The sequence below is a fragment of the Oxyura jamaicensis genome, chromosome 1 (genome assembly GCF_011077185.1).
Source record: "Oxyura jamaicensis isolate SHBP4307 breed ruddy duck chromosome 1, BPBGC_Ojam_1.0, whole genome shotgun sequence".
Lineage (NCBI taxonomy): Eukaryota > Metazoa > Chordata > Aves > Anseriformes > Anatidae > Oxyura > Oxyura jamaicensis.
The window spans coordinates 17193876-17206772 of record NC_048893.1 but is presented as its reverse complement, the minus strand read 5'-3'; the positions used below and the strand labels follow the sequence as shown (position 1 = coordinate 17206772).

General features: G+C 38.2%; 1 protein-coding gene across 9 annotated transcripts in view; it reads right to left on the bottom strand.

The window, feature by feature from the left end:
• Window positions 1-12897, bottom strand: part of TAFA5 (TAFA chemokine like family member 5) — a 448316-nt gene that overhangs the window by 284631 nt on the left and 150788 nt on the right. For 6 of the 9 annotated variants that reach the window (XR_004747731.1, XR_004747732.1, XR_004747735.1 and 3 more), the window contains one exon: window positions 6317-6337. The exons of the other annotated variants lie outside the window; for them this stretch is intronic. Coding sequence is in view for 1 of the 6 variants with exons in the window: in XM_035316002.1 (XP_035171893.1) it covers window positions 6317-6337 (21 nt within the window). In the remaining 5 variants the exon portion in view is untranslated. The remainder of the gene's footprint in view (window positions 1-6316; window positions 6338-12897) is intronic. 9 annotated transcript variants of the gene reach the window in all.

Below are 12897 nucleotides of genomic sequence, written 5' to 3'. Positions count from 1 at the left end.
TTAAAGACCTCCAGGGATGGTGACTCCACCACTTCCCTGGGCAGCCCGTTCCAGTGTCTAACAACCCTTTCGGTAAAGAAGTTCTTCCTAATATCCAACCTAAAACTCCCCTGGCGCAATTTAAGCCCATTCCCCCTCGTCCTGTCACCAGGCACGTGGGAGAACAGACCAACCCCCACCTCGCTACAGCCTCCCTTGAAGTACCTGTAGAGAGCGATAAGGTCACCCCTGAGCCTCCTTTTCTCCAGGCTGAACAAGCCCAGCTCCCTCAGCCGCTCCTCGTAAGACTTGTTCTCCAGACCCTTCACCAGCTTCATAGCCCTTCTCTGGACTCGCTCGAGCACCTCCATGTCCTTCTTGTAGCGAGGGGCCCAAAACTGAACACAGTACTCGAGGTGCGGCCTCACCAGAGCCGAGTACAGGGGGACGATCACCTCCCTGGCCCTGCTGGCCACACTGTTTCTTATACAGGCCAGGATGCTGTTGGCCTTCTTGGCCGCCTGAGCACACTGCTGGCTCATATTCAGCCGACTATCAACCATCACTCCCAGGTCCTTCTCTGCCTGGCAGCTCTCCAACCACTCATCTCCCAGCCTGTAGCTCTGCTTGGGGTTATTGCGCCCCAGGTGCAGGACCCGGCACTTGGCCTTGTTGAACTTCATACCGTTGGCCTCGGCCCATCAGTCCAGCCTCTCCAGATCCTCCTGCAGAGCCTTCCTACCCTCGAGCAGATCGACACTCGCACCTAACTTGGTGTCATCTGCAAACTTACTGAGGGTGCACTCAATGCCCTCATCCAGATCATCAATGAAGATATTGAAGAGGACCGGCCCCAGCACCGAGCCCTGGGGAACGCCACTAGTGACCGGCCTCCAACTGGATTTGACTCCATTTACCACGACTCTTTGGGCCCAGCTATCCAGCCAGTTTCTAACCCAACAAAGCGTGCGCCAGTCCAAGCCAAGAGCAGCCAGTTTCTTGAGGAGAATGCTGTGGGAAACGGTGTCAAAAGCCTTGCTGAAGTCAAGGTAGTCCACATCCACAGCCTTTCCCTCATCCACCCAGCGCGTCACTTTGTCATAGAAGGAGATCAGGTTCGTCAAGCAGGACCTGCCCTTCATAAACCCATGCTGACTGGGCCTGATCGCCTGCTTTCCCTGCAAGTGCTGCGTGATGACTCTCGAGATAACCTGATCCATGAGCTTCCCTGGCACTGAGGTCAAACTGACAGGCCTGTAGTTTCCCGGGTCAGTCCTCCAGCCCTTCTTGTAGATGGGCGTCACATTTGCTAGCCGCCAGTCAACTGGGACCTCCCCCGATAGCCAGGACTGCCGATAAATGATGGTAAGCGGCTTGGCCAGCACCTCTGCCAGTTCTCTCAGTACCCTCGGGTGGATCCCATCTGGCCCCATTGACTTGTGCACATCCAAGTGCCGTACCAGGTCACCAACCGTTTCTTCATGGATAGTGAGGGCCACATCTCTCTCCCCATCCCCTTCCACCAGTTCAGGGTACTGGGTATCCAGAGAACAATCGGTATTGCCGTTAAAGACTGAGGCGAAGAAGGCATTAAGCACCTCCACCTTTTCCTCATCTCTTGTAACTAAGTTTCCCCCCGCACCCAGTAAAGGATGGAGATTCTCCTTTGTCCTCCTTTTCGTGTTGATGTATTTATAAAAACATTTTTTGTTATCTTTAACAGCAGTAGCCAGATTGAGCTCCAGATGAGCTTTGGCTTTTCTAATTTTGTCCCTGCACAGCCTCGCGATATCCTTATAGTCCTCCATAGTGGCCTGCCCACTTTTCCAAAGATTATAAACCCTCTTTTTTCTTCTAAGATCAAGCCACAATTCTCTGTTCAGCCAGGCTGGTCTTCTTCCCCGCCAGCTTGTCTTTGGGCACGTGGGGACAGACCGTTCCTGCGCCATTAAGATTTCTTTCTTGAAGAGTGCCCAGCCCTCCTGGACTCCTCTGCCCTTCAGAACCGCCTCCCAGGGGACTCTACCAACCAGTGTCCTCAGCAGCACAAAGTCAGCCCTCCGAAAGTCCAATACAGTGGTTTTACTGGTCCCCTTCCTGGCCTTGCCAAGAATAGAGAACTCCACCATTTCATGGTCACTCTGCCCAAGACAGCTCCTGACAATCACATCCTCCACCAGTCCTTCTCTGTTTGTGAAGAGAAGGTTTAGCGGGGCGCCACCCCTGGTAGGCTCACTAACCAGCTGTGTCAGGAAGCTATCTTCCACGCTCTCCAGAAACCTCCTGGACTGCTTCCTCTGGGCTGTGTTGTGCTTCCACGATATGTCAGGGAAGTTGAAGTCCCCCACGAGAACCAGCGCTGACGATTTCGCAACTTCTGCCAGCTGCCTGTAGAACTCCTCATCCGTCTCCTCGTCCTGGTTCGGCGGTCTGTAACAGACCCCGACCAGGACGCTAGCCTTGTTGGCCCTGCCGATATATCCTCACATGGATAAAAACTGTTAAGAAAAGATGTAGGCTGGGGTTCACAATGAAATATAGAAAATATTAGCCAGCAGGTCATTATATGAATAGGATGGCCCAGAAATACCTGAGGCATACTTTTCTAAAAATGCTAATACATATTTTCAGTCCACAATCACAAGCAATATAAAAGGAAGACACTGGAATGTGGGCCAAGTACTATGCAAAACCCCATGAGTTCTGTAATTTATCATGTTAAAAACAACATATGCTTTATACAGTAACAAAAAACTGTTTTTACTTCACATTTTCAACGTTTTATTACTTTTGTCCAATAATCCATCTGTGATCTTTCTAATTCACTGACTACTAGACTATTCTACCGCTTGATACTTGATAAATTTGTCTTTTAAAATTAATATATAGCTTGGGAAAAGTTCTCAGACTTCCATTTATAAAAAAAAAAAAAAAAAAAAAAATTATATGAACAGAATTGAAAGAATTGAAAGGGGAGAAGTTGGTAGATTTTCTGATTTGAATTTACTAAAAAAAAAAAAAAGGCTGCAACAACATTAAATATTTATTTCGACTAAGTATGTGTTTTATGTATGAATGCATATATGTAAAATACCTTTACAAACTTAAACTGGTAACATATTAGTTTTAAAAAATGATCTCAATTATACTCTAAAACAGAGCCCACATAATAACTTTTGATTAGAAGACTAATTGTAAATTTACTCCTGCACTTTCTTCCTTATATTACCCAGTTGTGTTTCCATGGTTACTCAAATTTAGAAGTCACTGAGCCTTTCTGGCACATGAATAATGAACATACTTCTTTATCAATACATTTTATGCAAAGATCAACTGGGTTGGATTTCTCAGTAGTACAAAGTAATTTTCCCTTATTTTATTTTTTTAATCATTATTTAAATACTATATTATCCATGCATATAAACAAAGCAAACAAGTGGAATAAAATGTCAAAGAACGGATAACATCATTAAAACTGAGTTTGAACTTTCATTCTAATTCCAAGTTTGAGTAAAAACTTTCTCCATTTATTTTTAATTCATGTGTATATTTATTCAAGCAAATATTTTTTTTTTTTTTTTTTTTTAGCACTGACATTAGAAAGGAAAAGAAGGATAAGTGTTTTATGTTTGATAGAAATATGGGTTTGTAGTTTATAGAAAATAATCCAAGCAATAATTCCTGATTGAAACAGTATTCTAGAGGCAAGCTATAATTTTAATTCCATTGCTGAACAGATCACAATAAAAGTAGATTTGTTCAACTTCTTAGCTGAAATCTGAAAAATATATACACACGCACATACCACATACATTATATATATATGTATATATAGTTTACCGAGTCTTCTGTTTTGCACCATCTCTCAAAGGTGCTTTATTACCATACATTTTGTAACTAACAGGGTAACGTTTAAGTATGAAAATAACGTGACTTGTCAGTGGTTCTGCTATGCTTAACTGAAGAAGAGTGGTCGTAAAACGTGCTCCTCAATTCCAACTCCTGTCTACAAAATAACAGTACATATTACTCACTCTGCTAAGAAAATCAGAATTGGTATTTTTTCAGCCACATGAGTCTTAGATACCAAATTCTGAATAAAAATAGCAAGAATGTACACAAAATCTCATTCCCAAGCATTCCAGATATCCCAATAAATAAAGGTCCAGGCTGCTAACTCAATTCTAGATAAACTTTTATCATGTCTCTATCACCAGATTCAATTTGCAGTGCTTACTCACTTTCAACCTGGTCCATAAGCCTTTTTATACATTTGCATAAAAATGTAGTATTTGTATGGGCTCAAAATACCACTGAATTAAATGTGTCAGGATTTTATCAACCTGAATCTGCCTCAAGGGTCAAACTTGTGTCCTTTTAGGTAAGACAAAAATCAGTTCTTACAGAAAGCAGAAATAGCAGACTGGATCAAAAGTCAATTGATATTTCAAGGACTGAGGGAGGAGGGGGCATATTTGTTTATTATTTTTTTTTTTTCCTTTTATTTTTTATCCTGCCAATCCTTGGTTTGTATTTCAATGGAAAAGCAACTTGACAATTTATTTCATTACTTCATTAGTTCTCTTCAGAAATGTCAGGGCTAGAAACTGTCTATGAATCAGGATGCTCAGTCTCTACCAGAGTGTTATTTTAGTGTTACAAATAAACTAAACTACTCAGCAGCTTCTAATGCAGTGCTGCATTTCAGTGGGACATCATCTCCAAGCCTTTGTTGAAAATTTCTTTCAGCACTATCAGCTTAAGAACCACAGAAGAATGAAATTAAGGCTCTACTCTACATTAACTCATATGTAGAATAATCCCATCACTTTGGTGTTTCAACGTCTCCAGTGGCATAGGAACTAACACCCATCACATACAAATCACTGTCTGATTTATCACCAAAATATCCATCGGGAACAAAGGAAAGGAGAGTAGAGAAGATGACAAATAACTAACTGAGCTACTGGACAGAATTAGTTCTGGCCCATGTTGGAGCAGATATCCACACTGCAGTTTATAGAGGTCCCCATGCCAGAGAAGGTTCTGCAGCAACTATGACCTGGAGATATCCTATGCTAGAGCAAGTTTATTGTGAAGGACTGCAGCCCATGGGAATGGCCCATACTGGAGCAAGAGAAAAGCATAAGGAAGAAGGAGTGGCAGAGAAGACCTGTAATGGACTCACCATAACCCCCATTCCTCATCCCCCCAGCTTTGCTTGGGGAAGGGTGAGGGAACTTAGACAATTCAGGATTGAAGTTGAGAATGAGAAAAAGGTGGGGAAAGGAATAAGGAATTGCTTTAATTTTGTCTTTGTTTCTCTCCCTTCAAATCTGTTTTAATTGGAAGTAAATTACTTTGCTCCAAGCAGTCTTTTTTTTTTTTTTTTTTTTTTTTTTTTTCTTTTTGCATATGATACTAATTGGTAAGAGATGTTCCTGTATTTATCTCAGCCCATGCTTTTCCATCTTAGTTTATCTCCCTGTCCTATTAAGGATGGGCAGGATAGATGCCTGATGGTTGGCCAAGGTCAACCCACAACACCAAGACTTTTGAAAAAACTTAACCATGAGCCTGAATTCTCCTAAATAAAAAACTAAGCATGCTATTAAATACTTGCCTAGGTCAGAATCCTACACCACACAGGAAAATGGTATGTCTGGAGGACCAAACAGCCATGGTTTTATAATTATTAAGGTCAAAGGAAACCTACTGGCACAGAAAGATGGGGAAGAAAAAGGGCATAATGAGACATTTGTCTTACTTAATGAACAGCCCACTGACAGTCCAAATTAGTATAGATATCTCAGTTATCACATGAAAAGAAATTTCATTTTTTCCATAAAATGAAGACACTCACATTTTACACTGAGTTAGTGAAATTTTAATTTGAGCTTTCAGCTTTTGAACAAAATCATATATTTTTCTTAAAAAAAAAAAAAAAGAGAGAACGTAAAAAGAGTACATAAATAAATAAACAAAAAACAACCATGAGACCACTAAGTACCTTCTTGAACCAGCTGGCTTTTTACAAGAAGGGAAAGCAGTAAGGAATTAGAGTCTTTTGGGAAAAACAACTAAACATATATATATAAAAAAAAAAAAAAAAGAAAAAAAGAAAAAAAAATTGGTTGAAGGATCTAATAGCACATGAAAGGAAGAAAGGAAGAACGATCAGTAACTTCAGCATCCTGGGAAGGGAAAAAGAATTTTGCTTGCATACTTATAAAATAGGGAAAGTACATTCCAACTAGATAATGGAAGATGTAATAAGGTCAGCTACAGTTCCCAAAGGGTAAAAAGAGGAGTAAATTACATTAAACTAGTAGCTTACCACAAACTTCAGATGGTCCCTCTAAGAAAATCACAAAAGTATGTCATGTGGAAAAAAAAAATTAGAAAAATCAGTTTTTGTAATAAATAGTCTTATGGGAAGGGTGAGGTTAAAATCGAGAGACTGGGCCTCAGGGCATTTTTCAATGGCCTGAAATGGCCATTCAATGGCCTTTTCAAAGGCCCATTTTTCAATGCCCTGAGGCCCAGTCCTTTTAAAAGGTCTGAGGACCTAGATGGGCTCTTAACAGCTTCATTTTTTCCATTACCTCATTCTTTCTTTTACTTTCCTTAAAATATGTTCTAACCTAAATCACTTTAATACCACATTTTGTTCATCAAAAGGAAGTGTTTGTTGTTTATTTGTTTGTTAAGGGGAGGTATTTTTAAAGCATAGTTATTGAACTGTTAAGCCAGGATGATTATAAAACCACACAACTAAGTCTACATATGCAAAAGAAAAGTGTTTTTGTTTCTTCAGTTTTGTGACACCTTCTTTTCAGTTTTTGAGACTGTGACTTTCCAGGTCACGTCATAAGTCTATCCTTCCTCAAAAAGCTTTACTGTTCTGAATAAGAGCCTCTGTTCTGGTGTTCTGGGAATATATCTATGACACCTGCAAGTGCCAGTTTGAATGTTTTGCTTCTTCCATTATGTCCAGAGAATGAGTCTATAAATGACAAGCACTGACCATAAAACAGTGGACAACAAAAATGTCCATCTTTTGGGTAGAGCAGTTTTGTTCATTTTTTAAAGTGAAAATGAGGAAAAAGAAGTGATTATCCCATGATAATCAGATTGGAAAATATGCAGGAAGTTCCTAAATCATGCATTTAAAAAATATCTCAGTACAGCTACAGCTCCATAATGAGCAGAAAATTACATATGCTAAATATGACAAAGAACTGGCTTTGATATTATTGATTTCAGAGCAGAAACTTTTTAAGGGCTGGTTATTTAAGACGAACTTTTCACCTGCAAGACATGAAATACTGTAGCTTAGCAAGGACATTTGGTATGATTGCAGTCCTCCTGCTTATCGTCCTTGGTCTGTAACTCAGCTGGAGGCTGGTAGAAATACACTATTGCTCATTTTTAAAATAAAAGTTTGTCTCCCTTTTATTACCCTTTTGAATTACTAAAGCCAGTACAACGCTCATTTTTGTCACATGACCGGTTACTGTTCCTTTTTGAATTATAGATTCATCTTGAATAGTAAGACTCATCTAACCATTTTTTCTTTTGTTTTTTTATCAGTTTTAATTTTGTCCATCAGATGCTAAACCAATTTCTGCAGGAGAAATTCTGTGCCAAAATAGAGGATATTCCTCAATCATAAATTAAATGTTCTAGTCCCTTGGTACATGGAAACTTCTATCTGATGTCTGACTGAAGGTGACTATGTCCCTTTACAGCCTCACTGACCATCACATTCCAAAAACCTATTGGTCTGCTCTACAAATAAACAGACTTAGCTGTAGATTAAAAAAATATATATCTATATTCTCACTGGTATTTTCTGTACTTATTAACAAGATGACAGGTTACTTGCTGTGTGTCAACTGGTGGAACTTAGTTTATAAAAACTATGCATAAGAAAGCCAAGAATAGCCCTGTATTAAGTAATAATCAGAGTTAATGATATTTCAGCTTGAGATAATTTTAACCAAAAATGATATCTTTTCTAGCAGAGTTAATCCCAATATTCCATTAGAAGCATAACATTTACATATATGATACATCTAGAAGCATATCCTGATTGTAACAGTCTATTTTAAACATCAGAGATTATGCTTCTGTTATTATAACACACATGAAGTATGTTATAATAACATAAGTATGCACACAGTATGAAGTGCAGAAAAAGGTAACTCCTAACTCAAGAAAAAAAATAAATGGATACAAAATAGCTTTGAAATATATGAATTTGTTGTGTTTACCGAAAATTAGCAGCATCAATATCTATAAAATAATAAATAAAACCATATGATTTTCACTTGCTTTAATATCTGCTTGGGTCCAAAGAGAAAATACTTATCTGTGTTAAATAGCTCTCTAATAGTGGAAGTTTTTTGTTTGTTTGTTTGTTTTTCATTAGCAGTTGATTTCTTCTCACTAACTTTGAGACAGCACACAGTTATAAGTAAAAAGTACGAATGATTAAAATTATGCAAAGATAACTTCCATTTATGAAAATTAAATCATTTAACAACTTCTATACAGTTAATGAAGCATAATAAATATTAAACTAATGACATTTTAAGTCCACAGAAGATAATATGCCAAAGCAATTCACAGACATCATTTTCTACAAAGACAAGTCTAAATTTTTGCAAGCATAGTCACTCCCCAACCAGATATGAAGGAGATTTGTTATTATTATTATTATTTTTCATGAACTTTTAATTTTGTTATAAAGCAATGTTTTAGACATCCTATGAATAGCTAGCAGTAGGAAAGGAAAACTGGAAGACTAATAAAATTTAAGACAAAAAATATGGTAAACAAGATCACATCAAAACTGCTTACGGAAGAAACCAAAATGTATACCCTGTAGAAGACATATATTAGATAGCCCTTAATTTTCTTCTCAGTCTTATAGAGAAGCTAAGCCATTTTCAACTGAAATTAATAATGCATTTTATCAGTGTTAGACATTATTTTATACACAGAAGGAACTATTACCCGTCTACCTACATATTAAGAACTTTAGTGTGAATCCAAACACTACAACCTTTCCTCTCCATTCTCCCTATTCTTCAAAGCCTGTGAGAAAAAAAATGTATGGGTTGGCTTCTGGTATGAGCTGGAGGATACACATCGCATACATGCAGTAGCATGATTTCTTTTTTTCCACCTTAAAATGAAATGGATAAAAATATGAGATCTTGACCATCAGCTGGGGGATGTAACTGAGGAAATCAGGTCCCTCATCTTTGCTGTCTTCTGAAGGACTCAGAAATGCTACACCAGGTGGAAAACCACCCCAGATCCAAGACGCTCTGCCAATGCAGAAGCTTCATTCCACCTGAGAAGACAGAGGTGGCCCAAAAGCAGGACGCTCAGAGGAAAGAGACTCTAGCTGGAGTGATCAAAGTAAATAATTCCTTGCCAAGCAAAATCTTTGGTGTTCACAGGGTGAACAGGAAAGCTTCATAATTTGCACAGTGTATATAAATGTCTGAAGTGCTGATCTGGGAAATGTCACTTATCTTCTGACTTAGGTTATGGGACCAATAATATAATTTGTATTAGTACACTAATGTTCCTCTGTGTGCATGGTATTCATTTCTTTAGAAATAATAAAGAATCAAATTAAATTTTCTTTTACCATATATCACTACACATAAAGCAAAATTAATATTTAAATATTATATTTAAATTCTTTACATCAGAATGTTCTCAGATTAAAACTCTGAAAATAAACATGAAAAAAAAATAATATGAAGAAAAAAAATATGAAGAAAAAGACTAAGGAAAGACTTAGTAAAATGCCTAATATTTATATACATACAAAAACAATATTTAATATAGTTATAGGTTTTAGTTTTGTGTAACATGTATGTATAAGATTATATATATATTTTCAATTATTGTGTATCTAGTCCAAAAAAAAAGCACACCCTTCCTGAGATTCTTATCTCTTATTAAAAATTTGTGTTACATAGAGTTAATATATATATATTTATATTTAAATGAGTTAATTAAGTTTCCTTATCTTCCCAAATATTCTATTTTTATAGTATACTGTGCTATAGCTTATCAGGAATTATGCTGCAAAATCTTCTTTTGAATCACCCAGTGACAGAATGAACATCAATCCCTTGGTAACCACTTCTACGAACCTAGAAAGGAAACTTACTACAGCATCCAGATATTAAAATAATAAAATTAATGCCAAATTAATTATGCCCACATCCTGAAAGGTACATAACTACCAAGCAGATATAAGCATATATTCAGGCAAACTATATTCCATGTACTTCCACTACAGGGTCAGTTAGGACTACACATCTAAATACTTCTGAAGAACACTGCCTCACATTGTACTTGCTGTTTTTCAAACTAGCAAGAAAAGCAGAAAATTCAGGAAATGTTTTTACCATCGCTGAAATTTGCATACAAGCACTAGAAGTCCCCCTGATAAATCCAATGAGTTTAACAACTGTAATCTACTTTTGCCTTTGAGCACCAAAAATGTCCTTTGAATATGTTCCACTGATGTTTGTGACTCAAAAAGTCACCTCTGCATCCAAAATAGTTTTGTAGTTCAGAACCAAACAACCTACTGAGTTTAAAGCAGGTTTTGAGTAGATTTTCTGAGTTGTGATCTTCTTTGTTTATTTGTTTCCATCTCTTTTCTTCTGGGAATAAAATGTTTGAAATAGTTAAACAAGTAACTCTTGGCCAACCAGTTCTCTCAATAGAATGGCTTCCTTAACTCAAGGTAGTCTTTGGCTCCTAGGAGCAGATTGTGAATCTACACTGACTGCCAGCTTTTCTACAGCATGGAAATCTGTTGGATGCAGCAGATACGTGATGGGACACAGACAGGAAGTGTTTTGTGTCCCAGACTCAGAGAATACAAGGCTTACACAAGGAAGCACTTTTACTTGTCACATTAAAGGACACCCAGTCATAACACAACTAGTGAGACAGCCAGACTGTTCTGTGCTCCACTGATTTCCCTGGCATCTCCTTTACAGAAGCAATAGTGGAGAAGGAGGACTGGCATTGACCTATGATACCTCTACAGCCACTAGAGATGCTAAAAGAATAGGGGACTATCCTGTATTCACCATCTCCCCTCACTGGGAGATGCTCAAATGGGGACTTTTATCCTTACATAGGGATGAACTCACTCAAACTGTTTCCCCAATGTCTTATGTGATGTGATCCAGTTTTCTTTAGCACTGCAGATATTTCAGAATGGAAAATGAGAGCAGTCGTATTCAGATTTGCAGTGGCAACCTCCTGAGCTAAAAAATATGAATGCCACATTCCTGGTATCAGACATAAAAAGTCAGGCAGAGTCTGCCAGAAAGGAAGAAGTCAAGTTGCTTAAAAAATGTCCAGTTTCAAAATCATATGAGCCTGAAAATGACTTGTTTAGTTCCTGCAGTCACTGGACCATACCCAGAAGAAAATAGATAGCTGTTTACAGTAATGCAGAAACTCTTGAAAGCCTTTCTAAGACTGTCTTCTTTCTTCTTGATCAAAACTCATGTTATGCTCTGCCGCCTTCCATGAGGATACTTATTCTTTTAGTAATGCTGCCAACAGTTACAAGATGTTCCATTCTTGGCTCTACAGCAAATATATTCACTTATTAATCAAAGGGATCAATCTCCTTAGTGGTCTGCTTTTCAGATCTACTGATTCTTGGTCCAAATACATAAGGAGTGAAAAAACTTCCTAGCAAGCTGTCAGAAGCCAGAAAGTAAGGGGCCACAAAAATGTTCAATAGGTTGCACTAATATTCTGAAAGCTCCCTGTTTGATGCATGTGGATATGCTTTCCTCAGACTGAATTCCCTTTGATCTCTAAAAAAATGAGTCAGAGAATATTACTCCTTCTGAGGCAGAAATGTCAGGAGGAGTAGGAGGGGGAGGAGGAGTAAAACTGACTCATCTTGAGAGTCAGATTCAACAAACTCTAGATATATTATCCATCAAGGACACTCTAATCAAAAATATGAACAATAGATTGTGCCACAGGAATGATGAAATAGTATTAAATCAGAAATAGTATGAAATCAGAAATAGTGTGGCCAGAAAGACTGGGGAAGCGATCATCTCCTTGTACATGACACTGGTGAGACCTCACCTTGAGTATTGTCTTCAGTTTGGGGCCCTTCACTAATACAAGAATACTGAGCTCCTCAAGAGAGTAGAGAAGAGAATGAAGCTGGTGAAGGGACTAGAAAACAAGATGTATGAGGAGCAACTGAGGTTGTTTAGTCTTGAGAAAAGGGGGCTGAGAGATGACCTCATCACTCTCTACAGCTACTTGAAAGGAGGTTGCAGCGAGGAGAGTGTAGGTCTCTTCTCTGAGGTGATAAGCAATAGGACATGTGGAAAAAGTCTCAAGTTGCATAAAACAACAATTGGACACTAGTCAGTATTTATGCATGGAAAGAGTGGTCAAGCATTGGAATGGGCTGCCCACAGAAGTGGTGGAGTCCCCATCCCTGGAGCTATTTTAGGCATGTGGATATGACACCAAGGAACATGGTTTAGCGATGGAACTCGGTGGGTTAGGTTAATGGTTGGACTTAAAGACCTGGAAGGTCTTTGCCAACCTAAATGATTCTATGAACAAGGAACAAGATCTGTCTTGATACAAGGTTACTACAAGCATCAGTCAACTATATTAAGAAATGTCATTTCAATATGATTGGAGATACTAGCTAATAGTTTAATATAGCTCTTTGCCTCTTATAGTTCCATAAGATGGCAGATCTACATTACAGTTTCAATACAAAAAAGCAGAAAGGGAAACTTATTAAAAATAGGGATTTATACTCCTACGGAAAGGAGGAAAAGAAGAAGACATGGAAGGAATACAGAAAGTTTACTAGTC